Source organism: Macaca fascicularis, chromosome 6 (genome assembly GCF_037993035.2).
Source record: "Macaca fascicularis isolate 582-1 chromosome 6, T2T-MFA8v1.1".
In the NCBI taxonomy this organism is placed as follows: domain Eukaryota; kingdom Metazoa; phylum Chordata; class Mammalia; order Primates; family Cercopithecidae; genus Macaca; species Macaca fascicularis.
The window spans coordinates 144,566,301-144,592,944 of NC_088380.1; the positions used below are offsets into that span (position 1 = coordinate 144,566,301).

General features: G+C 45.5%; 2 protein-coding genes across 4 annotated transcripts in view; one reads left to right on the forward strand and one right to left on the reverse strand.

The window, feature by feature from the left end:
- Positions 1-409: 409 nt before the first annotated feature.
- On the forward strand, positions 410-7,650 carry WNT8A (Wnt family member 8A). 3 transcript variants are annotated; one of them, XM_005557885.5, is made up of 6 exons: positions 410-618; positions 709-742; positions 957-1,095; positions 4,214-4,339; positions 5,029-5,171; positions 6,640-7,650. In XM_005557885.5, exons 1-6 carry the CDS (start codon positions 551-553, stop codon positions 7,183-7,185), a joined length of 1,056 nt encoding a protein of 351 aa, XP_005557942.2. In that variant the 5' UTR covers positions 410-550; the 3' UTR covers positions 7,186-7,650. The 3 variants fall into 3 exon arrangements, with proteins under 3 accessions (XP_005557942.2, XP_065402869.1, XP_073850435.1); XM_065546797.2 differs by lacking the exon at positions 709-742 and having other exon boundaries at positions 447-618; positions 6,640-7,325; XM_073994334.1 differs by lacking the exons at positions 410-618; positions 709-742 and having other exon boundaries at positions 4,176-4,339; positions 6,640-7,325.
- Positions 7,651-7,811: 161 nt separating this feature from the next.
- The window catches only part of NME5 (NME/NM23 family member 5), a 54,018-nt gene continuing 35,185 nt past the window's right edge, over positions 7,812-26,644 (reverse strand). The window contains exon 6 of the mRNA XM_065546798.2: positions 7,812-7,929. Within this exon, the coding sequence (XP_065402870.1) occupies positions 7,873-7,929 (57 nt within the window). The 3' untranslated portion in view covers positions 7,812-7,872. The remainder of the gene's footprint in view (positions 7,930-26,644) is intronic.

Below are 26,644 nucleotides of genomic sequence, written 5' to 3' on the forward strand. Positions count from 1 at the left end.
AGTGGTAGGGATGGCCCAGTCACTGGTTCAGGTAAATGAGTAGGCAGGGGCTCCAGATGGAGTTGCTTTCTGATTGTTAACACCTGGGGGAGGATGGCAGGGCAGAGAGGGGGCTCTCACTGACAGAGGACACTGTAGCTCCAAGAATAGGTGACCTGCCTTCAGGGTTAAGGACCCAGCCTGCTCTGGCCTACATGATTCTGAGAAATGGGCCAAAGAAGCAGGAAGAGACAAAATTGACATATAGAAGAAAGAAATCTCAAGGATAGGAGAAAAGCTTCAGCCTCTTTCTCAGTCTGGGAGGAAAAAGGGCTGGAGGGGCTGGGCAGGGCGGGGCTTTCCGCGAAAACTGAGTCCCTCCTCCCAGATCCCCCACTGGGTCAGTGGCTCCTGCAGCCCTGCCAGTCAAGAACAAATGAGAAGAGCTGCTGATTTCCCCCCTTGGACATTCAGAATCTTCTCACATAAATACTGAGGAAGACCCTGCCCTCTGCTCACTTCTCTGGACTTGGCCCCTTGCTGGACCTGGTCCGCGGGGGTAGGCAGGGCGATGGGGAACCTGTCTATGCTCTGGGCAGCTGTGGGCATATGCTGTGCTGCACTCAGTGCCTCTGCCTGGTAAGTCCTTTCCCACCCTCACTCCCTGCCAAGGAAGCCCCATTGTCTCATCCCCATTCACCTCTGCCTCACTTTTTCTCTTCTTGGTAGGTCAGTGAACAATTTCCTGATAACAGGTCCCAAGGTAGGATGATCTCCAGCTTCTGTTTTTACCCACTGAGGGCCCTAAGGGGACTCTTCTGGAGAAAAGAGGGGAGGGGACAGTGCCAGAGCCCCTCACCCAGAGGAACCCATGGTTGATTCTCAATGGAGAGCTGGCCCATCTGAGTCCTGCCTGCTTCTCCTATCCCAGATCACCCATACCAGGCAGAAGCTCACAGCCCTCTTCCCTTTGCCAGGCCTATCTGACCTACACGACTAGCGTGGCCTTGGGTGCCCAGAGTGGCATCGAGGAATGCAAGTTCCAGTTTGCTTGGGAACGCTGGAACTGCCCTGAAAATGCTCTTCAGCTCTCCACCCACAATAGGCTGAGAAGTGGTAAGTTTGTGTGGAACTCACCTGTACAAGGGGTATATATGGGAATGGAGGGGCGCCTGCAGTATGTGTTTATGTGTGACATGTATTGCACAGTGAAATGAAAATGCTACCAGTGACCTGCTGACCTGCTATTTCCTTGCTATGTGGCCTTGAGTAAATTACCTCCCCTCTCTCAACCTCAGATTTGTGATTTGGGTCAGTAAGGCCAGTTCTGTTTAGTTCATCAGAAGTATCCCATGGATTTGAATGAGGTGGATATGAGGTGTCTCTATGTATGAGACAAATGAAGGAAATTACTCTTTTTTTTTTTTTTTTTTTTGAGACAAAGTCTCACTCTGTTGCCCAGGCTGGAGCGCAATGGCACAATCTCGGCTCACCGCAACTTCTGCCTCCCGAGTTCAAATGATTCTCCTGCCTCAGCCTCCTGAGTAGCTGGGATTACAGGCATGCACCACGCCTGGCTAATTTTTTGTATTTTTAGTAGAGATGGGGTTTCACCATGTTAGCCAGGCTGGTCTCAAACTCCTGACCTCAGGTGATCCACCCACCTCAGCCTCCAAAAGTTCTGGAATTACAGGCGTGAGCCACAGTGCTCAGCAGAAATCACTCTATTTTTTAAATGCATGCTTATATTTGTGTGTTTGTACACACTGATCTTGCACTGAGTTGCATGAAATAAAAATCGGGTGTTTGCAGCTCCTGAGGAAGTTTCACATGGCTAACTGCCATAAAATCTCAACAACAGAAAAACTGAGATGTCACATTGAGTTGTGCCTCAGGTGGGGTGTGTGTGTGTGTGTATGGGTGTGCACGTGCACCCATTTGTAACTGTGTGCTGTAGTTTGCGTGTCATTTTTGAAGATAACATTCACCATTCACCTGAGAATAGTTAGGGGAAAGAGTAAAGAAGACGGAGAAAGTGGCTAAGCACGTGTTGGGACCATGCCTATAATCCCAGCACTTTGGAAGGCTAAGGCAGGAGGATCGCTTGAGTTCAGGAGTTCAAGACCAGCCTGGGCAACATAGCAAGAGCTCTCTCTACTAAAAATAGAAGTAAAAATATTAGCCGGCATGGTAGCATGTGCCTGTAGTCCCAGCTACCTGGAAGGCTGAGTTGGGAGGATTTCTGGAACCCAGGAGTTCAAGAATATAGTGAGCTATGATCACACCACTACACTCCTGCCTGGGTGACAGAGCAAGACCTTGTCTCAAAAAAAAAAGATGAGGCTCGAAAGAAATGTCTCCCCATGGGGTATACAGATAGAATAGGGAGTACATAGAAATGAAATGTGACAATGTTTGTAAAGAGTTTAGTAAGATAAGAGCTCAGTAGGTGGCAGTCATGATTGTTATGATTATTACATGACCCAAGCTTCCCAGTCAGAAGCAGCAAAGGTCCTCCTCTCTCTCCTAGGCCAGCATCGAGCCCTGAGTCTCACTGCCTAAGGACTAGCAGCAGTGGCTAGTGGACAGAGGTCTAGGCTGGACTCTAAGAGGGCAAGGTCCTGATCCCAACACCACAACTGGAAAGTGGTCTTGTTCTCATCATTCTTTTTTTTTTGAGACAGGGTTTCACTTTGCTACCCAGGCTGGATTGCAGTGGCATAATCTCGGCTCACTGCAGACTCTGCCTCCCAGGCTCAAGCAATTCTCACACCTCAGTCTCCTGAGTAGCTGGGACTACAGGCATGCACCCCCATGCCCGGCTAATTTTTGTATTTTTTATAGAGACAGGTTTTCATCATGTTGCCTAGGTTGGTCTCGAACTCCTGAGCTCAAGCGATCCACCCACCTTAGCCTCCCAAAGTGCTGGGATTACATTGGTCTCATCATTCTATCTCTAGTTTTTACTTTCCCCACTGGTAACATGGGGATGTTCATTCCTGCCTGGATGAAGTAAGGAGGCTGAAAAGATATGCATTGTTCTTTCAAACAGAAGAGCATTGGCTGGATGCAGTGGCTTGCATCTGTAATCCCAGCATTTTGGGAGGCTGAGACGGGAGGATTACTTGTGCCCAGGAGTTCGAGTCCAGCCTGGGTAACATAATGAGACCCTATTTCTAATACAATAATAATAGGTCAGGTGTGGTGGCTCATGCATGTAATCCCAGCACTTTGGGAGACCAAGGTGAGTGGACCACTTGAGCCCAGGAGTTCTAGACCACTCTGGCCAATATGGTGAAACCCCATATGGTACTAAAAACTAAAAAAAAATTTAAAATAGCCAGGTGTGGTAGCAGGCACCTATAGTCCCAGCTACTCAGGAGGCTGAGGCACGAGAATTGCTTGAATCCAGAAGGTGGAGGTTATAGTGAGCCGAGATCAGGTACTGCACTCCAACCTGGGCAAGAGTGAGACCTTGTCTCAAAAAATATAACAATAATTAAAAAAAAATAGGCCAGGCACAGTGGCTCACACCTGTAATCCCAACACTCTGGGAGGCCAGGCGGGTGGGTCACCTGAGATCAGGAGTTCAAGACCAGCCTGGCCAACATGGTGAAACCTCATCTCTACTAAAAATAAAAAATTAGCCAGGCATGGTGGCACATACCTGCTACTCAGGAAGCTGAGGCAGGAGAATTGCTTGAATCTGGGAGGCAGAGTTTGCAAAGAGCCAAGATCGTGCTACTGCACCCCAGCCTGGGCAACAGAGTGAGACTCTGTCTCAAAAAAAAAAAAAAAAAAAAAAAGGCCAGCCACAGTGGTTCATGCCTGTAATCCCAGCACTTTGGGAGGCCGAGGAGGGCAGATCATGAGGTCAAGAGATCAAGACCATCCTGGTCAACATGGTGAAACTCTGTCTCTACTAGAAATACAAAAATTAGCTGGGCATGGTGGCATGCGCCTGTAGTCCCAGCTACTCAGGAGGCTTGGGCAGGAGAATCGCTTGAACCTGGGAGGCAGAGGTTACAGTGAGCCAAGATCACACCACTGCACTCCAGCCTGGTGACAGAGCAAGTCTCAAAAAAAAAAAAGAAAAAAGAAAAGAAAAGAAAAGCATCTTCTTAAACCCAAAGGAAGTAGGGGATAAGGGAGAGAAACAATATTACTTTTCCAAAGCCTCTGCTTTGGGTCATCAGGGTCCAAGTTCCAGTCAGTTCCCTCTCTCTCTCCAAAGCCACCAGAGAGACTTCCTTCATACATGCTATCAGCTCTGCCGGAGTCATGCACACCATCACCAAGAACTGTAGCATGGGTGACTTCGAAAACTGTGGCTGTGATGGGTCAAAAAATGGAAAAACAGGTAAGTTGAGCTTTCCAATGGGGGTGGGAAGAGGTGAGGGGCTACAGAGCTGAGTGCAGGCTAAAGTCTTCCAGGGAAAGGCTGAGGGACACAGCTCCCTTAAACCTCAAGACTCCAGCAACTCCTTCAATTGTAGAATCTCCTAGCCTTACACTCTCAGAGTTGAGCCTGGGTCCATAAGTCCAGGTATAGGCAAGTAGCTCTACAAGCAACAAGGCAATTAGAAATGAGAAGGTTGAAGTGAGTTAAAGCTAGCCCTGGTATTTCAGGCTTGGAATGGCTCATCCATAATCTAGAGCTACTCAGCAATTTGCAGACTACCTAAGACACTTACTCAGATTTATCACTAATGAAGGAGGTAGTAACCTTTACAAGATAATTGTAGAATAATGGTGCAGAATTCCAGAATGTTTGAGCTGCAGTGAACCTTTGAGAGCATCTAAGTTAGCCCCAGTGTGCCTACTTTTACTGTGGGTATAGAAGACTAATTGCTTATGGCTGGGAAGTGTCTGAAGGGTGGGCAGTTGGCTTTGGCAATCGGACTCCTACCCACCCACCCCATGCACCTCCATTTCCCTGTCTCACCTTCAGCCATAGCTTTACACTCTAGGGCTCTTGGGGATGGTTTGGCGGGTGACTGGGACTGAGCATGGAGCTACATGGAGAACTTATTCTTTCCTTATGTATAGGAGGCCATGGCTGGATCTGGGGAGGCTGCAGCGACAATGTGGAATTTGGGGAAAGGATCTCCAAACTCTTTGTGGACAGTTTGGAGAAGGGGAAGGATGCCAGAGCCCTGATGAATCTTCACAACAACAGGGCCGGCAGACTGGTGGGTATAGGAGTTGTGGCCAGTATTTCAACAGCTTCACATCTGCACAGCCCTTCACAATTTACCAAGAGCTGTCTTCTACATTCTTTCCTCATACTACCCAGCCAGACTGAGATGGCTACCTGCATTCTCTGGATGACAAAACCAATTAAGTCTGAGCCAAGTGGCTTGTCCAAGGCAACTAATAACTGTCAGAGACAGGCAGTAAACTCAGATCTTCTCACTGAGTCCTCTTGTCATTGTATGTTCTGCTCTGCCCCTCCACAGGCGGGCTTCTGAGAACACAGAATCAAGGCCTTGCTTCTATGACTTAAATTTTTATCACTTCAACTGCATGTTCTAGTAAATTAACAGGGCCTTGTTGTCCAGCCTTGTGTCCTAAAGTCTGTCTGAGCTATGGGGAATTGGGATTGATCTAGGCTTCTCTGAAGTGTCTAACTCTCCCCCAAGACTTCTAGTGGGGTGGCAATCTGGAGTATTCGGAACACAAATCGGGAAACAAGTTGGATTTAGAGCCAAAAGTGTAGAAATTTCCTGTGAACATACACCTAGATATCCTGAGTGCCCAGGGAAACGGGGAAAGGGGGAAAGGGTTTTTGGGTTTTGGGGGCTTTTTTTGAGACAGGGTCTTATTCTGTCACCCAGGCTGAAGTGCAGTAGTGCCATCTCGGCTCACTGCAGCCTCCACCTCCCAGGCTGAAGCCATCCTCCCACCTCAGCCTTCTGAGAACCTGGAACTACAGGCACTTGCCACTATGCCTGGCTAATTTTTGTGGGTTTTGTAGAGATGAAGTTTCCCCATATTGCCCAGGCTGGTCTTGGCCTCCTGAGCTCAAGCAATCCTCTTGCCTCGGCCTCCCAACATCTTGGGATTACAGGCATGAGCCACCACCGTGTCCAGCCAGGAAGAGGTTTTTTAAGCAAGTACAACCATGGGTAATTCATTGCCTTGGGGGTATAAGTGTTCAGACTCAAGGAGCTCCCTCCCCTCTCAGAGAAGACCCAGAGGACAAATCCAAACCCCCCAAAATATTCTCACCCCCACCCTCAAGACAATAACTGTGGCAATTATCATAGTTTCCTTTAAAATTTACAGAGTACTTCCTTGGTCATTATTATATTCAATTCTTTTTCCAGCTGGGCAGATAGAGAAAAGCTTGACAAGTGATTGAGTTGAGCCTGGAGCAGAGGTTTCTGGACTCTAGTAACCTTCCCAGCTCTTGCCTGGCTCTCCATCAGAATCACCCAGGGAAGCTTTAAAATCACCAGTACCAGCCCCTTCCCCACTGAATATCCTCATTGAGAAGATCTGAGGTAGGGCCCAGGAATAAATATTCTTCACGAGCTTCCCCAATAATTCTGATGCTCCTTTAAATTCAAGAAACACAGCTCTAAAACATTACCTTTAATCACTAACCTTTGGTCTTCCCTACTCAGAGCCATTCTCTTTTGTGTTCTCTCTGTGAAGGCAGTGAGAGCCACCATGAAAAGGACCTGCAAATGTCATGGCATCTCTGGGAGCTGCAGCATACAGACGTGCTGGCTGCAGCTGGCTGACTTCCGAGAGATGGGAGACTACCTAAAGGCCAAGTATGACCAGGCGCTGAAAATTGAAATGGATAAGCAGCAGCTGAGAGCTGGGAACAGCGCCGAGGGCCACTGGGCACCTGCTGAGGCCTTCCTTCCTAGCGCAGAGGCGGAACTGATCTTTTTAGAGGAATCACCAGATTACTGTACCTGCAATTCCAGCCTGGGCATCTATGGCACAGAGGGTCGTGAGTGCCTACAGAACAGCCACAACACATCCAGGTGGGAGCGACGTAGCTGTGGGCGCCTATGCACTGAATGTGGGCTGCAGGTGGAAGAGAGGAAAACTGAGGTCATAATCAGCTGTAACTGCAAATTCCAGTGGTGCTGTAAGGTCAAGTGTGACCAGTGTACGCATGTGGTGAGCAAGTATTACTGCACACGCTCCTCAGGCAGTGCCCAGTCCCTGAGTGAGGGCAGTGCCTGATAATACCCCACACAAGTTCACTTGATTAATTGCATCAGTGGAAGGGGATGTAGCTTCTCTCTTAGAGAGAACAGATTGGAAAGCAATTGGAAAATTGCAATGTTGGTCTGTAGTCCTCATGATATCTGCTATCGGTGGGGAAATGGAGGCCCAAGATTCCACAGCATATTCCTGGCAGGGTTGAAATTGGAATCTGGGCCTCCTGATTTTGGCAGACCCCCATTTCATCTTTCCTGCAAGCTACTTTCCCATCTCTGTGCCTGTACTTATGCAGCTTCCTACAGGGAGAGTTTGGTTTGGGGTCCATATCTAGAGGGACCTTCAAAGTATTTGTTCCTTTAAATTTCAGACCATGTCCAACCTAGCTGTGCTGCTGGGAATCAGGAGAACAGAAGCAAAAAATGAAAGAGTTCTGTTCAGACTCCTGAAGAGCAGCCTGTGACTACAAATCCATGCTGATAAATGGGATAAAGACCACATATCTGTCTACTGGGAAGTTTTAGAATGTTAGATTTCTTTCCCTCCAAGTATGCACTTTTGAGAAGTTCTTCCTCCAGCCTGGACAACATAGGAAGACACCATCTCTACACAAAATTTAAAAATTAACCAGGTGTAGTGCCACTTGCCTGTAGTCCTAGATACTTGGAAGGCTGAGGCGACAGGATCATTGGAGCCAGGAGATCGAGACTACAGTGAGGTGTGATTGTGCCGTTGCACTCCAGCCTGGGCAACAAAACTGAGACCCTGTCTCAAAAAAAAAAAAAGAAAGAGAAAAGAAAATAAATTCTTCCCACCCACACCTGGGGAAACCAGCACCCTGTATAACCTGGGGGTTTTTGGAGTTCCTAAACCATCTCTGCAGCCATGGAAAGGGAATCGTGGCAATAAGTGGACAGGTGACTATGACCTACCCAGACAAGGTCCCACAAGAGTGATGCTCCTCAGAGAGCTGGGGACTCCTTTGTTATTTTCCTAGATTGAGAACTCAACTTTATTTTGCAATAAATCCTTCCAAGATATATCCAGCTGGGACTTCTATTACTCCCTTTGGAAACCTTAAGATCAAAAAGGGAAACCCTGCTTCTGTATCCCAATAATCCACCAGGAAAAAGGGGAAACTAGAAATATCCAACTCTCTTGATTTCAGTGTTTGTCAGGTAATGAAAAATTGAGACCCAGACACTGGTCAACAGCAAAACAATACAGACTCCCAGAATTAGAAAGTGTTATTTTAATGCAACCTAAGTAACTTGGGGAGTAAGGAAGCCCTTTGAACCTGGACCATATTCAAAGTGTGTTTGCTCTCTTAACTTGGGCGTCCTGGGGTGTCTGTACACCAAGACCTGGGCCCCAGGGCAAGAGACAAAAAGAGTTGTGGATTCTGCCTGCCTGCATTTGCACTTCCACATCTTCCAGTGGTAATCTTTGGAGGAGGGGTCTTTTCCCATAAAGAGAGCCCTGGGAGCTTAGCCGCTGGTTTCCTAAATCTGAATATCTCAGCCTTGGGAATCTCTGCTGTCTGCACAGGCTTGCACCCTGCCTGGAGGAGATATTTTGAATATGTTGAATAAAAAGTAAAAATGATCACCAAAAATGGGAAAACACCCCTAGCTTATTGTTTTACATTAGAAAACAATTTAAGTGTTCAAAGTAGGATAAACAGGTAAATCATGACCTTACAGTAGACTGTTAACCACTAAAATATTCTTGAGAAATACTTAGTAACATGGAAAACATGCATGATAGAATTAAGTGAACAAAGTTGATTGCAAAATGGCATGTTCAGGATGAATCCAATTTTGTTTTTGTGGCAATGTGCAAATATTTGCCACTATGTGATACCAAAATAGAGTGGTTTGTTTTCCTTTTGTGTTTTTCTGTATTTTTACGTTTGCCTACAATAAATCTTTTTTGTCATCAGAAAGAGTTAATGTGTTATTTGTTTTAATGCCAAAAAGGAATAACCAATTTTGTTTTTTAGTGAAAAGGAAGGTGAAATGTTCATGAAGGAAGTTGGCATCTCAAGAGAAACATTTAAAACTACCACAGATGTCAAAGAACAGATACAAGGACAGATACATAAAAGCGAAGCCTATGTCAAGGAAGTGACAGATTTCCTCTCTGTCCCTCCTTCAATGGAAAGTTCAAAAGCACACTGCAGCAGTGACAGAGAAACAAAGTGTGTGTGGTGTGTGCTGCTTGGTGGTCATGGAAGGAGGAATGGAAATAGGCAACCAAAAGATTATTTCCCTGAGGCCCAGAGAAAAAGCAAAAATAAAATTATCCAGCACAGAGGTTAAACCCTCAATAAATATAGACGTCAAAGCACCTCCCCTGAAACCCGAGTTGTGACCCTGTGCTAGAGAAATGAACACACTAGATTTTCTCCCTGCATTCCTAACTGAATCTCCAGCCAAAGAACCCAGGCACCTGAGGCTTTGACATCTTCCCCAGGACCTTACTGACATACCAAATAATCTTGGGAGGGATTTTCAGGAGCACAACCAGCCCTGCTGCCCTGTTCAAAAGGTCATTCCAAGAGAACAAGCCTTGTGTTTACTGTGGGCTTATAGCAGAGGTTTTCACCAAGAAATCTCAGGGCAATGAGAATTCCTTGAAGTTTGTCTGCTTCCCCAAAAAACTCATAGTCTCCTTAGTCTCTTCTCCTTCCAAGCCTCTCCCACCCTCTTCCATCTCACCTTCAGAGCAATCAGTCACACCAACCAATCTTCCCACATGGACCCGCAGCCAGAAACAACAGGAATTTGGATTTTTCTGCATCCGTCGCCTTCCTGTCAAGGATTCACTCCAAGGCAACACAGCCTTATTCAGATTCATCAGTTACAGCCCTACACCCCTTCCCTTTTGGTTCATCCTTAACAAGTTGGCTATCATTAAGGTGACAGAACAGTAAAACCCCCAGTTTCCATAGATTCAGCACCCAAGACAGGCAGATTGGCCACGATCTGATGATGGATCTTGTAAATCTGCTGAAAAAGTGATCAACTCAATGAGGGAAACCTGTCCATGAGCCTATTCCCCTAGTTCAGTAAATCCAAGCACAGCATCTCTTCCCCTGCACAATGGAATTCTGTATTTGCTCAGTCTAGATTAAAAGGAAAATGTGCTTTTGGGAGGCCAAGCCGGGAGAATCACTTGAGGTCAGGAAGTCTGAGACCACCCTGGGTAATATGGCAAGACCCAATCTCTACAACAACAACAAAAAAAAAGAGGGAAAGAAAGAAAAGAGGCCAAGTGTGGTGGCTCACACTCGTAATCTCAACACTTTGGGAGGCTGAGGCAGGCAGATCACTTGAGTCCAGGAGTTAGAGACCAGCCTGGGCAACATGGCAAAACCCCTTCTCTACAAAAAATACCAAAAAGTTAGCCAGGCGTGGTGGCATGCACCAGTAGTCACAGCTACTCCAGAGGCTGAGGTAGGAGGATCCACTGAGCCTGGGAGGTCGAGGCTGCAGTGAGCTGTGATCATGCTACTGCACTCCAGCCTGGGTGATAGAGTGAGACCCTGCCTCAAAAAAAAAAAAAAAAAAAAAAAGTTTTAAAAAAGAAAGGAAAAGAGAAAAATAGAAGGAAGGAAAGAAAGAAAATAATTATGCTTGCCAGACCCCTACAAAGCTTTATCTCTTTTGTCTTTTTCTTTTCTTCCTTCTTCCCATCTGCTCTCTAATGTGGGCAGAATTAGGAGCTCCTAAGAAAACCCTGAGGCCTGTTCCCTGGGTCTCCTCTGGTTCACTGCCAATCTACTCAGGCTTGTTGGCAGGTTAGGGAAACTAGAGCGGAAAGGAAGTAATTGATGACCTACTAAATGTCAGGTGCTTAATAGATATCATCTCCTTCAATCCTCAGACCAATCCGATTAGAGTTACAATTATCCCTTTCCAACTACTGAGGAAACTGTGGCTCAGAGAGAGGTTAAGCACCTCAACCTAGAATTAAATGCAGGGAGGTGAATTTGAATTCAAGCTACTGCCTCATAAATCCATACTCTTTCTTTTACACCACTTACACTGTAGGAGCCCAGGGATCCCTGGCAACATTCTTAACCATCATGACAGTTTTGTCGAATGACTACCATTCATATGCAATGAAAGGTGTCCTCTCCTCCCTCTTCACCAAGCAAGAGAATCATATTTCTCAGCCTTTCTCCAGAATGAAGAAACCTAACTTTTGATTTGCAAAGGCCTACCTTAGAATGACAAAGCAGAAAGCCTGGCTCCTGCTGATTTGGTAGGGCAGAATCCTGGTTCTCCAGGGGGTACTCAAAGAAAAAAACTAACCATTATGGTCTCCATTAGAGGTCAAAGTTTCAAGAGGGAATGTCAAAGGAGGGCTGTTTATTTTAGAAGACAGAGAAAGGAAAAACAGGGTTCAGAGAAAAACGAATGTTTCTAGCCCCACATCACAAACTGCTCACAATCCTCATTGATGACAAAAGGCAGTGACCCTGGACCTAGATAAAGATGTTCAGGTTGGGGAAAAATAAAAGCAAGGACCAGATCAAAGGCTTCTAGAAGAGGTTAAAGACCTTTGGATGGGAATAGAGCTCTAAGCCACCCAATCCTGCAGCATTCCCTACCACTGAAGGCAAGCGGAGCCTGGAGGAGGAAAGTATCCTGACCCTATCAGCACCTGAGATCGCAGAGGAGCAAAGAGTAGACTCCAGGGCCCTGGGCAGCCTCCATGGTTGGTGCTCTGCCTGCCCTGCTAGGCTGCCCTTCTCATGGAGCGTCATCAGGAAAGGGATGTGTGATGACCCAAAGAAAGCACTGGGGAATTAGGCCAGGGGTCTGGGAGGCCTCCAACTGCACTTGGTCGGCAAGGGACCAGGGAAACGACGGGCAGGGGAAGTGGGGATGTGGGTAGGAAGTGGGTAGGGAAAGGCCCAATGGTGCACCAGGTACCCAAACTCATTCCCACATTCCTCTCAGATTCTCAGGTACCCATGCACACCTCTGATGGGACTCAGTGATCTTGAGAAGGTCCCTTGTCATTTCTTTGCCATCAGCTTCTTGCAGTCTATAAGAGATCACTTAATTCAGCCACCTGCTTCTGAACAGGAGAGCTCCTAAAGCCAAAAAAAAAAAAAAAAGGGGGGGGGGCACACACTGTACATCCTGTTTTGAAAGACTGTCAGGAAGGGGAAAGCCAGTCCTTCCCTACCCAGGACAAAGTGCTTACCAGAGCATTTGCTCACGTCTATCCTGAATTAACACTACTACATCTTAAGCCGGCCTCTCCTAGGACTTCATATTATGGATTTGAGGCCTTCAAACAGACTCATTCTCCAAAAGAAATAAGCCAATTACTTCAGCTTTTCACCAGTTGTCTCTTTTTCCTAGACTGTCTTCAGCTACACGAACTTGAGTTTCTGTGAGGAGTTAGGTGGGATATGAGCCAGACATCCTTTTCAAGCCTCAACTGGCTTCACCTCTTTCCCTCATGTGTCTGAAGAATCTATTTATTCTTGGTCTCACAGAGCTCTGATTGCCCCACTTGCATTTCTCCATTGCCAAAGTTCATTTCTTTCTTTTTTTCTTTTTGAGACAGGTTCTCATTCTATTGCCCAGGCTGGAGTGCAGTGGCATGATTATGGCTCACTGCAACCTCAAACTTCTGGTGTCAAGGGATCCTCCCGCCTCAGCCTCCTAAGTAGCTGAGACTGTAGGCATACACCACCATACCCGGGTAATTTTATTTTTAATTTTCTGTAGTGATTAGGTTTCACTATGTTGCCCTGGCTGGTCTCGAACTCCTGGGCTCAAGTGATCCTCCTGCCTCAGCCTCTCAAAATGCTTGGATTACAGGCATGAACCACCACACCCAGCCCCAAAGTTCCTTTCTAACGCCTTCCATCCCAACAAAATAACCTTGATTCCCTGCTCTATCCACTGGGATTGGGCCAGCAGAGTGGCCTCATTAGAGTCCTCTTGTGCTGGGGCTTGTGGTGGTGTGGGGACAAGAACAGGAAACTGACAATCAGGGCATCCAATCCCATGATTCACAACTGAGTACCTGAGATTTACAAATGGAGCATTGTTCTCCTGCCCACCTTACCTATAAGCTGCTATTGTCTGACTCATTTGCCAGATCTAGCCCTCCTTTATCACTGAGGGTCTGGCCTGGCCTAGCGTCTTATTTTCTCTTTTGGAATCTGGATATGCCCGACTCCAAAGTCCCCCAGACCTCTGCCTTCTCTGCCTTCCTCCAGGTGTAGCCTGCTCCAATACCCCTACTCTGTCTGGTGTACTCAGCTTCATCTATCCTAGTTCTTCCAGTGGTAGCTCCTGTGTTCATGAAAAGCTGTTGTTACAGCCCCACATCCTCAGCATTGACCACAATGTGTCAGTTAGTCTTTTATCCTCCTGACTTTGCTCAATTGTCTGCTTAGGTTGGACTATGTTCAGTCATTTCACTACTCATGGAGACTTCCTCACCCTTCTGATCACTCATTAAGGGTACCTTGACCTTTTCTTTCTTATTTTCCTTTCATCTTCCCTTCCTTTCCCTTCCCTTTCCCCTTCAGCTACACGAACTTGAGTTTCTGTGAGGAGTTAGGTGGGATATGAGCCAGACATCCTTTTCAAGCCTCAACTGGCTTCACCTCTTTCCCTCATGTGTCTGAAGAATCTATTTATTCTTGGTCTCACAGAGCTCTGATTGCCCCACTTGCATTTCTCCATTGCCAAAGTTCATTTCTTTCTTTTTTTCTTTTTGAGACAGGTTCTCATTCTATTGCCCAGGCTGGAGTGCAGTGGCATGATTATGGCTCACTGCAACCTCAAACTTCTGGTGTCAAGGGATCCCTTTCCCCTTCCCCTTCCCCTTCTCCTTCCCTTCCCTTTCCCCTTCCCCTTCCTTCCCTTCCCTTCTCTTCCTTTTCCTTTTCCTTTCTTTTCTTCTCTGAGGAGGATTTTCACTTCTGTTGCTCAGGTTGGAGTGCAATGGCGAGATCTTGGCTCACCGAAACCTCCTTCTAGGTTCAAGTGATTCTACTGCCTCAGCCTCCCAAGTAGCTCAACTGCCTTCACCTCTTTCCCTCATGTGTCTGAAAAATCTATTTATTCTTGGTCTTACAGAGCTCACAGGCATGCACCACTACGCCTAGCTAATTTTGTATTTTTAGTAGAGATGGGGTTTCTCCATGTTGGCTAGGCTGGTCTTGAACTCCCGACCTTGGGTGATCCTCCTGCCTCAGCCTCCCAAAGTGCTGGGATTACAGGTGTGAGCTACCGCATCCGGCTACCTTGACATTTTCTAACCTAGAGTCACCTTAACCATTGTCATCTCCTTCTGGAATCTCCCCTCTAGAAGGTCCCCTTAATTTATACCACTCTGTCTCCTGGCATTGGCCATATCCCTGTCTTCAGATATCCAAGGGACTCACCAATAAAAAAGAGAGAGGGCCAGGCGCGGTGGCTCACGCCTGTCATCCCAGCACTTCGTGAGGCCGAGGTGGGTGGATAACCTGAGGTCAGGAGTTCAAGACCAGCCGGACCAACATGATGAAACCCCATCTCTACTAAAAATACAAAAATTAGTAATTCCACCTGTAATCCCAGCTACTTGGGAGGCTGAGGCAGGAGAATCTCTTGAACCCAGGAGGTGGAGGTTGCAGTGAGCCAAGATCATGCCACTTCACTCCAGCCTGGGCGACAGAGCGATACTCCATCTCAAAAAAAAAAAAATTCAAAAATACAAAAATTAGCCCAGCGTGGCGGCACATGCCTGTTGTCCCAGAAACTTAAGAGGCTGAGGCAGGAGAATCACTTGAACCCAGGAGGCACAGGTTGCAGTGAGCCAAGATCACACCCACTGCACTCCAAACTGGGTGACAGAGCAAGACTCCATCTCAAAACAACAACAACAAAAATAAATAAATAAAATAAAAAAGAGAGAGAAGGGCCCAGCACAATGGCTCACACCTGTAATCCCAGCACTTTGGGAGGCCGAGGTGGGAGATTGCTTGAACCCAGGAGTTTGAGACCAGCCTGGGCAACATGGCAGAACTTTATCTCTACAAAAAATATAAAAATTAGCCAAGAAGGCTGAGCATGGTGGCTCACGTCTGTAATCCCAGCAATTTCAGAGGCCGAGGCAGGTGGGTCACAAGGTCAGGAGTTCAAGACCAGCCTGGCCAAGATGGTGAAACCCTGTCTCTACTAAAAATACAAAAATTAGCCAAGCATGGTGGCGGGTGCCTGTAATCCCCAGCTGCTCTGGAGGCTGAGGCAGAGAATTGCTTGAACCCAGGAGGCAGAGTTTGCAGTGAGCCAAGATCACGCCACTGCACTACAGCCTGGGGGACAGAGTGAGACTCCATCTCAAAAAAAAAAAAAAAAAAAATTAGCCTAGTGGTGGTATGTGCCTGTAGTACCAGCTACTCAGGAGGCTGAGGCAGGAGGATTAAGCCCAGAAGGTCAAGGCTACAGTGAGCTGTAATCATGCCACAGCACTCCAACCTGGGCAACAGAATAAGACCCTGTCTCAAAAAAAAAAAAAAAAAAAAAGAGAGAGAGAGAAGAAAAACTCTTCTTGACCTACTGTCCTCCCAAACTCATATTTTATTTCTTTTACCACCTAATCTCTTAAGTATGGAATCCATAATCAGGGTTCTGATTTCATTACCCACCTTTTTTTTTTTTTTAAAAAGGAGTTTCACCTTTGTTGCCCAGACTGCAGTGCAATGGTGCAATCTTGATTCGCTACAACCTCTGCCTCCCAGATTCAAGTGATTCTCCTGCCTCTGCCTCCCAGGTAGCTGGGATACAGGTGCGCACCACCTTGCCCGACTAATTTTGTATTTGTTTTTTAGTAGAAACAAGGTTTCACCATGTTGGTCAGGCTGGTCTCGAACTCCTGACCTCAAGTGATCCACTCAACTTGGCCTCCCAAAGTGCTAGGATTACAGGTGTGAGCTACCACATCCGGCCTCATTACCCACGTTTAATTGCTTGTCTTCTGTATCCCTCTCCCTCTATCCCACAGACATAGTTCTCTCTAAGTGCATCAGTGAGCACTGGCTATAAATCCTCCTGCATTTCAGACAGTTCTTTTGGGCTACTCTTCTTTCTTGATCCTTAATATGAACATCACCCTAAAGTTCAGGTTGAGGTCCACTTTTTTCTCTGCTCTCACCGTGGAGAACTTACCTATTCTCAAATTCCAGTCTTATTTCTGTGCTGATGACTCCTAAATTTCCATCTCTGTGTGAGCTCTAGGCATTGCAGCTCTAATGCTTGACTGGCCATTCTACTTGGATGTCACAACTGATTTTCTCTTATGACTTCTCTGTTTCCATCAGTGAGCTAATGAAACTTTGAGTTACCGAGGCTTACTTTTCTGAGTCGTTCCTGACTCCTCCCTCTGCTGATCTTTTCACATTTAGTCTTCTTCCTTTGGTTTGTCCTCCAAATCTATCCCTTCCCTCTATTACCTTTGCTTCCACACTGTGCTAAGATCATCCCTTGTACCTGAATTTTGAACCAAGAACTGATATTCTACTTTTCAGCTCTCCACCTAACACATTACTACCATATTTACCTTACTAATTCATCACATTCAATTGATTATTCACCTGATTAAAAAACAAAGCAAAACAAAAACTTCAAGGTACTAGAGAATAAAATCTAAATTCTTTGGGGTGGCATTTCTTTCTTTTCTTATTTTATTCTTTTTTTTTTTTTTTTTTTTTTTTTTTTTTGAGACGGAGTCTCACGCTGTTGCCCAGGCTGGAGTGCAGTGGCGCGATCTCGGCTCACTGCAAGCTCCGCCTCCCGGGTTCCCGCCATTCTCCTGCCTCAGCCTCCTGAGTAGCTGGGACTACAGGCGCCCGCCACCGCGCCCGGCTAATTTTTTGTATTTTTAGTAGAGACGGGGTTTCACTGTGGTCTCGATCTCCTGACCTTGTGATCCGCCCGCCTCGGCCTCCCAAAGTGCTGGGATTACAGGCTTGAGCCACCGCGCCCGGCCATTTTATTCTTATTATTATATTTTTGTGAGAGGGAATCTCACTCTGTCTCCCAGGCTGGAGTGCAATGGCGCAATCTCAGCTCACTGCAACCTCCACCTCCCGGGTTCAAGCGATTCTCCTGCCTCAGCCTCCCAAGTAGCTGGGACTACAGGCGCCGGCCACCATGCCCTGCTAATTTTTGTATTTTTAGTAGAGATGGGGTTTCACTATGTTGGCCAGGCTGGTCTCAAACTCCTGACCTCGTGATCCGCCCGCCTCGGCCTCCCAAAGTGCTGGGATTACGGACTTGAGCCACCATGTCCGGCCTGGGCTGGCATTTCAAGTCTCCTAAACATGACACAACCTACCGTAAACATAAAATTTTTTTTCTATGAATAATATATTAATATATTTTCATAAAATTTCAAAAAACATAGTAAATAGGCCAAAAAGTGAACAATTGCTTTCATTTGCCCAGTCTGGAGTGCAGTGGCACAATCTGGACTCACTGCAGCCTCTGCCTCCTGGGTTCAAGTGATTCTCCTGCCTCAGCCTCCTGAGTAGCTGGGATTATAGGCATCTGCCACCACACCCAGCTAATTTTTTGTATTTTTAGTAGGGATGAGGTTTCACAATGTTGGTCAGGCTGGTCTCGAATTCCTGACCTCAAGTGATTTACCCACCTCGGCCTCCTAAAGTGCTGGGATTACATGCATGAGCCACTGCTCCTGGCTAGTAATTGCTCTTAACTTGCTTGTCCAACTGTATCCCTTGCTTCCTCAGCTCCAGCTGGACAAGGTTTTAACAGCTCCTTGCATACTTGATTCCCACCTAAGTTCTATATTTCAGTTGAGACCATTTCCCTCTCTGAAACACCTTTGTCCTATCGACTGCCTCCTCAACTCCAAACATTACCTTAAGGTCTCTCTGCTCCTTGAAATTTCCTTCTATTCATTTGATAGAACCTATGTATCACTGCCTATGATATCTAGGCATTATGTATTTTTTTGCCTCAACAATAGGACTGACAAGTCTCTTCCTTGGATGTAGAACCATATTACCCTTCTTAGTGACTCGGCAAAGCCTCTCACAACACTTTACTTTGCATGTAGTGGGTGATTAGAGCTCTCCCAACCTAAAACTGATGTTCCCTATGGTGGTGTGAGTGTATAGGTCACAGGTCACATAGGTCATTCTCCTCGGAGCCGGAGGAGAACCCCTTCTCCTGGCAGAAGGGAAATCTATTTGCTCAAGGTCACTTGGCTAGTTAAAGGTTGAGGCTAGATTTCAGACCTCCTGATTTCAAGTTCAAGTAACCCTTAGGTCCTCTGTTCTAAAGGGCTCCATACTACTCTCAGGACTAATCAGATGGGCAGTAGTTAAGAAAGTTAGATTATAGGGGAGGGGCTGGATGTGCTATGTGATTTAAGGGAAAAAAAAATAAAACAAGGAAAGAGAAGAACATATGAAGTTCCCAAATACACCATTACCACCTAAGCCCAAGGCAAAGGAAAAAGTCAGCCCATTCTCTCTTCTATACTACCTCTCACTTCATGTATTCCTTCTCTGTATTCCATGGTATCCACCTTAACTTGGTTTCACCTGAAAAAAAATGTTGTAGGACACAGAGTCAGAATCATATTGGACTTCAGTAGGCCTCAATATAAAGGTTGAATTTTGTTCTAGAGAAACAGGAAGCCATGAAAAGATTTTAAGAAGGAGTTGGGCACGGTGGCATGTACCTGCAGTGCCAGCAACTCAGGAGGCTAAAGCAGGAGGATTACCTGAGCCCAGGAGTTTGAGACCAGACTGCACAACATAGCAAGACCCTGTCTAAAAAGAAAAAGTTTTAGCAGGATGGTGATAGGATCCTATTTACTTCAAAACAAAACGAAACTGGGTCAGGTGCAGTGGCTCATGCCTGTAATCCCAGCACTTTGGGAAGCCAAGGCAGTGGATCTCCTGTGGCCAGGAGCTTGAGACAAGTCTGGCCTTCTTAATGAAACTCTGTCTCTACAAAAAAAAAAATTAGCTGGGAATGGTGGCATGTGCCTGTAGTCCCAGCTACTTGGGAGGTTGAGGCACGAAAATCGCTTGGTTGGGAGGTAGAGGTTGCAGTGAGCTGAGATTGTGCTACTGTACTCCAGCAGCCTGGATGACAGAATGAGATTCTGTCTCAAAACCCAAACAACACACACACACAAAAAAGCCACAAAAAAACCCATACTTAGATGTTATATGAAAATTGACTGGAAGGGGCAAGAGTGGAACCCTAAAGGAAAAGCAATTGTATTAGTTCAGGCAAGAGCTAATGGTGGCTTGAACTAGGATAGGAACAGAGGAAGCAGAGAGAAGGAAGGTAAGCAGTATGTTAAAAAGAGGAAGAATCGGCCAGGTGTGGTGGCTTATGCCTGTAATTCCAGCACTGTGGGAGACCGAGGCAGGCAGATCTCAAGGTCAGGAGTTCGAGATCAGCCTGGCCAACATGGCAAAACCCCATCTCTACTAAAAATACAAAAACTAGCCGGATGTGGTGGCGCTTGCCTGTAATCCCAGCTACTTTGGAGGCTGAGGCAGGAGAATCACTTGAACCCGGGAGATGGAGGTTGCTGTGAGCTGAGATCGTGCCACTGCACTCCAGCCTGGGTGACAAGAGCAAGGCTCAGTCTTAAAAAAAAAAAAAAAAAGGAAGAATCAATGCAATTGCTGATGGATTAGATACGGTGGGTGAGAGAAGGTGAGGAAGCTAGATGACTCCCAGTCTTTGCAACTTTAGTAACTGAGTGGCAGGTGGTGCCATTTATGGACACGGGCAAAATGAGAGAGAACCAGGTTAGGACTAACAGGAAGATGAGAATTAAGAGTTCCATTTTGGCCAGGTGTCGTGACTCACACCTGTAATCCCAGCACTTTGGGAGGCTGAGGTGGGTGGATCACTTGAGGCCAGGAGTCTGAGACTAGCCTGGCCAAAATGGTGAAACCACTTGCCTACTAAAAATACAAAAATTAGCTGGGAGTGGTGGTGTGTGCCTGTAATCCTAGCTACTTGGGAGGCTGAGGCAGGAGAATCACTTGAATCTGGGAGGCAGAGGTTGCAGTGAGCTGAGATTGTTCCACTGCACTCCAGACTGGACATCAAAGTGAGACTGTTTCCAAAAAAAAAAGTTCCATTTTAAGCGTGTTAACTTTGTAATATTTCTGAGACATTCAAATGGAGCTATCAAGCAGGTGATTGGCTAATAAGTATAGGAAATCTTGCTAAATAAACTAGAAAAGAAGTTTGAGAAGGAGATGCAAATTTGGGAGTCATCGATAAACAGATACTTTCTGAAGCCATGGAAGTAAATGAGGTAAGAGTGAAGAGGGTACAGGTTCAAGTCCTAAGAAACATCACATCTTCCCCCATAGACGCCTACAAGTGTCCAGTGAAGGAGCTGAGCTACTGAACTTCTTTCTGATTCTGAGTCTAGATAGTTAGGGACTTGCTGACAGGTAGGTGAAAAGATGACCTAACCTTTGTGGGAGGCCTCCCTGTCAATTTATTCTTTCACTGAATGCCTTCTATGGGGTCAAGGATATGCTAGGCACCTGCTTAGGGACATAAAAATGAAAGTACATAATCCCAATCAAGAAATGCTCACCTGTGCTCATAACAATGTAGTATGCCAGCCTAAGCAACATAGCAAGATGTCATTTCTACAAAAAATACGAAAATTAGGCAAGTGTGGTGGTGCGCATCTGCAGTCCTAGGTACTCAGGAGGCTGAGGCAGGAGGATCACTTGAGATGGGAGATCGAGGCTGCAGTGAGCTATGATAGTACCACTGCACTCCAGCATGGGCAACACAGCAAGATCCTGTCTCAAACAACTCAATGTAGTGTGATAAACATTCTAACAGAGGTGTGTATAAGGGCAGAGGAAACTTGGGGATGAAAGCAACCAACATCATCTGCCTGGCCTAGAACTGAAGCAAAACTCACCCAGGTGGTTAGAGCCAATGACTATTACAAGGGTGCTCTGAAGCCAGAATGGCTTTACCCCCTCTGTTTACTTCTGTGTTGTTTTAAAACAAACCCTGTACTTCCTAGGATAGAGATAAAATGATAACAGGTTGATGAGGGCAAAAAGGAGGCTTTTGGTTCTCTGATCACTGACAACAGAGAACAGACCTTTTCCAATGAGCTTTAATCAATCAGGTGTGGGGCGGGGGTGGGGGTTAGAGGAAAAACTAGAAGAGAGTGGTTTATTGCTGTTCACAAAAAAAGCAATAAAATACTTTGCCCTGAGCTGCGTAAGGGTCATACTCGGTATGATAAGCTATCATTTCACATGAGGAGGAAATTGAAGTTTCACTTCCTTGCTTTTGTGGCACCCCTTGAATTGGGTTGATGACTCCATTCAGTCAGTCAGCATGAGGCCTGCCTTACCAATTTTGTTTTGCAAAACAAAGACAGTCACGGTCAAACTCAGTTGGTTAATTTCATAGATTAACATGTGAAGCCCCAGGAAAGCAAGGCAGCTGTGACTGCTCTGGCTGGGAAACCATGGGTTAATTCTGGGCCAGCATGGCAGGGAGCTTCATAAGATCTTTTAGCCCCTTGGCACCCTCCCACACCTCACCCCTCCAAAAGCCTCCCTCATTCACCAGTGTCTTGGAGTTGAATTGAAATAATCTCCAGAGTCTGAAGGACAGGGCTGGGTTGAGGGTATTGGATACATTTCCCTATTGTGATATATAATTCTTCTCAGCCTCATTTCTTTAGAACCAGGCTGAGTAGCATGTGTGGTAAAAGAAGAATGGCTGGAATCTATATGAGCACAAACTGGGGAAAACAAAATTAAAAAAAAAAAAAAAAGACAATAATACAAAATTTCTTTCAAATCGTGGGCTCCAATAGGGATACCTACACAACCTAAAGAAAACAGTGAGGATGAAAATATTGTTAGAGCTTTTACTAAACAGCCAGACATTTCATGTTGCCTCTATGGCTAAGATATTACAAAAGAATTGTTGATTCTCTTATAGGATGATCCAAGCCGAGTTCTGACTCCTTTCTAACTCTGAAATTTGCTGAAAAACTGAGGCCACTTTGGAATATATCATAATCTGGAGTTCTTCAAACTTCTTATTTGGCCAAGATAAATGCCATTGTTTCTGTCTTTCTGAATTTCGATGCTTTTGGTGAGAAATTATTCTGCCAATAACACATAAGGACTATCCAAAAACCAAGAAAAGTTGTAACTACATATAAAACCGCCCAAATAATGAGGCTCATGTTCCAAAAGGAGAGTAAGGTAATATTTAATTTTAGTTCCCTGAAGGTTGTCTTGCATTTTTCCAAAAGGACTTATTCCTGAAATCTATTCTATTCTATTCTATTCTATTCTATTCTATTCTATTCTATTCTATTCTATTCTATTCTATTCTATTCTGTTTTATTTTATTTTAGAGACAGAGTCTTACTCTGTCACCCGATGCAATGGCACGGTCTCAGCTCACTGCAACATTCGCCTCCCGGATTCAAGCAATTCTCCTGCCTCAGCCTCCCAAGTGGCTGAGATTACAGGCACGCACCACCACACCCAGCTAATTTTTGTATTTTTAGTAGAGATGGGGTTTCACTATGTTGGCCAAGCTGGTCTCAAATTCCTGACCTCGTGATCCGCCCACCCCAACCTCCCAAAGTGCTGGGATTACAGGTGTGAGCCACCACGCCTGGCCTATTCCTGCAATCTTAAGTGACTATTGATACAATTTAATTTTCAGAAAATCAAGGAAGATAATTTAGTACTGCATGAAAAATGTTGCTGATGTGGCCACAGATTTTACTATAATGCCATGAGAATTACTTCTTGAGCCTCAAAATCATTGTTATACAAACAGGGGATTGGATTAGATTGCATTATACATTCCCCCAATTTTTTTTTCAGATTCTAACATTCTATTCTGAGCTTCTAAGTTTCTCTATCCTGACAGTTTTGGCCTTCAGATGATGCCTTGTGCCACTTGCCATACGGAAAAAGTTAGAATAGTTACTTCTGCTTCCTAGAAATATATAGCCTATGTAAAAGCAACCGTTGGGCTGGGTGCAGTGGCTGATGCCTGTAATCCCAGCACTTTGGGAGGCTGAGGAGGGTGGATCATGAGGTCGGGAGTTCGAGACCAACCTGAGCAATATGGTGAAACCCTGTCTGTACTAAAAATACAAAAAAATTAGCCAGGTGTGGTGGTGGCACCTGTAATCCCAGCTACTCAGGAGGCTGAGGCAGAGAACTGCTTGAATCCAGGAGGCAGAGGTTACAGTGAGCCAAGATTGCACCACTGCACTCCAGGCTGGGCGACAGAGAGAGACTCAGTTTCAGAAAAAGAAAAAAAAAAAAAAAAAAAAAGCAACAGTCAGGCCTAGCGTGGTGGCTTACGCCTATAATCCCAGCACTTTGAGAGGCCAAGGCAGGTGTATGGTTTGAGCTCTGGAGTTGGAGACCAGCCTGACCAACGTGGTGAAACCCCGTCTCTACTAAAACAACAAAAATTAGACGGCATGGTGGTGCACACCTATAATTCCAGGTACTCAGGAGTCTGAGGCAGGAGAATCACTTGAACCCAGGAAGCAGAGGTTGCAGTGACTCGAGATCGCTCTGCTGCACTCCAGCCAGGGTGACAGAATGAGACTCCGTCTCAGTTTTTAAAAAAGCAACAGTCACATGTTCTTGATGTACACATAGTCTAATGGTTAGATTTCGCTTATTTGGGCTGGGCGCAGTGGTTTATGCCTGTAATCCCAGAGTTTAGGGAGACCAAGGCAGGTGGACTGCTTGCGTCTAGGAGTTCCAGACCAGCCTGGGCAACATAGTGAGACCCCCATGTCTACATTAAAAAAAATTTTTTTTTTAAGATTTCATTTACTCGAATTTTGTGCTGAAGGAAGTTTATTTGTATAATTTAAAGGGGGTGTTATTAAATTAGCACCACAAATAAGACTACAGGCGGAGGTTTTGAACTACTTATGACAATAACCTTGTTGAGTGCTGCTTTTCAAGGGGCTCCTGGCATAATGAGTGGCTTTCTGGACATGAGCTAGAAACCTGGATTGAGACCCAGTTGAGGTACAGCCATTAGCTTGACCTTGGGCACATCTCTTAGCCCTTGAGCCTTATTTGCTTCAACTATAAATTAAGAGGCTAAATTAGGTGGTTTTTTTTTTTTTGAGACGGAGTCTCGCTCTGTCACCCAGGCTGGAGTGCAGTGGCCGGATCTCAGCTCACTGCAAGCTCCTCCTCTCGGGTTCACGCCATTCTCCTGCCTCAGCCTCCCGAGTAGCTGGGACTACAGGCACCTGCCACTTCGCCCGGCTAGTTTTTTGTATTTTTTTAGTAGAGACGGGGTTTCACCGTATTAGCCAGGATGGTCTCGATCTCCTGACCTCATGATCCGCCTATCTCGGCCTCCCAAAGTGCTGGGATTACAGGCTTGAGCCACCGCGCCCGGCCAGGTGGTTTTACATTAACTGGCAAAGCTTCTTTTCAAGCAGACATATGAGTAGAAGCAAGTAGTGGTTAGGTGTAAATAAGGGTATTAGTGCCTTCAGTAATATGGTGAATGAAAAGAGATTTGGAGGTGCCTTCTAGTGATAAGGGCAGAGAACCTGTGATTTTCAGCCACAAAGAACAATAGCATAAACTAAATAAAGCCCCCAATGCCACTCTGTTGATTTAAATACAATAAATCCATTAAATGAAGGAACTCGGTTTGTACACAACAGGTAGGTAGCCCTGTGAGAAAAACAAAAAGTTTCCCATGTCTGTGAAAAAGCACCATGAAGCAGTGGAAAGGCTTTAGAGGCAGATATAATTGAGTTCAGTAGGGGATAAAAATATATTTTCCCCACTTATCCTAGGTTCATGGCTGAGGCCCCTATAACAAAAGACAGTTCAAAATTCTGGCTCTACTAATTCCCAGGTAAGGCATTAGTAGGATTTTCTAATTTCCAGATCAAATCACTTTAACCTCAGGATTGCTGCTGTGAGAATTAAATAACATAAGTATTAATAAGAGAGCCGGACCACGCGGGGTGGCTCACTCCTGTAATCCCAGCACTTTCGGAGGCTGAGGCGGGCAGATCACCTGAGGTCGGGAGTTTGAGACCAGCCCGACCAACATGGTGAAACCCCATCTCTACTAAAAATACAAAATTAGCCAGGCGTGGTGGCACATGCCTGTAATCCCAGCTACTTGGGAGGCTGAAGCAGGAGAATCACTTGAACCTGGAAGGCGGAGGTTGTGGTGAGTCGAGATTGCCCCATTGCACTCCAGCCTGGGCAACAAGAGAAAAACTCCATCTCAAAAAAAAAAAAAAAAGTGCCTAGTACAGTGCTTGGCATATAATAAATAACAGCAAATAGTAATCTTTCCATTAATGATGGAGCATAATCCATATATAAATAAGCTAAGTAAAAATACTAGAGGGAAATAATAATAGCTAATGTTGATTGAATGCTTACTCTTTGCCAATAGGCACTGTTATATACTTTTACATATATTATCCCATTTAGTCCTCACAACAGTCCTGTGAGATAGGAACTACCATTATCCCCATTGTATCGATGAGGAAACTGTGACTCAGCAAGATTAAGCAACTTTCCCCATTGTCACAGAGCGAGGAAGTCATGGAATCATGATAAAAACTGCTTTGTTGGGAGACTGAACGAACCTATTCTTGTTTGGGAGGTTGCCAGGTAACTCACTTTAAAAATACATAAATGTTTATAAAAACTGCTTTGCTGTCTCCAAAGGCCAAATGTTAAATCACTTCATAATGTACTGTCCAGCACATTATGTCAAGGGAATATATTATTAACTACAAGCCAAGTCAGAATTTAAGTATGAGTAGTTCACAGGCACAAGAGATAAGCATGCATTAGAGCAAAATTACAGGAAATTATCTTGTAGGCTTGAAATTGTACAAGCAGAAAAGGGGAGGGTCTTCCAGTGTTTGTGATGTTGGCGAGCAAGGGCAAAGGAAGAGAATGGCTTTAGAAAATGGAGACTGGAGTGAGCAAGGGAGCAAACAGACCACTCTAGCTAGAGCAGAGTCCATAAAGGCAGGTACAGGGGAGATTAGGAAAATAAGCATTAGAAAGATAAGCACTGGCCAGTATGTGGGAGCCCTGAATGTCAGACTAACATAAATATAAAATTTTTTTTTACCTTATGAGTTACACACTACTCAACAAGAAATTGTTAATTGTCACAAAGTAGACAGAATTAATTTCAAACCTAGTTACTCAATGGACATAGGATGTAGGATCTGTTTTCAGTATCAATACAGGAAGTGTCCATTCAACTTGAGTCCCATGGCCAACTGGAACAGCAACAAATTGCGTTAGTATACTGTTTTAAAGCCCTCCACTTGGCTGGGCACAGTGGCTCACGCCTGTAATCCCAGCACTTTGGGAGGCTGAGGTGGGTGGATCACCTAAGGTCAGGAG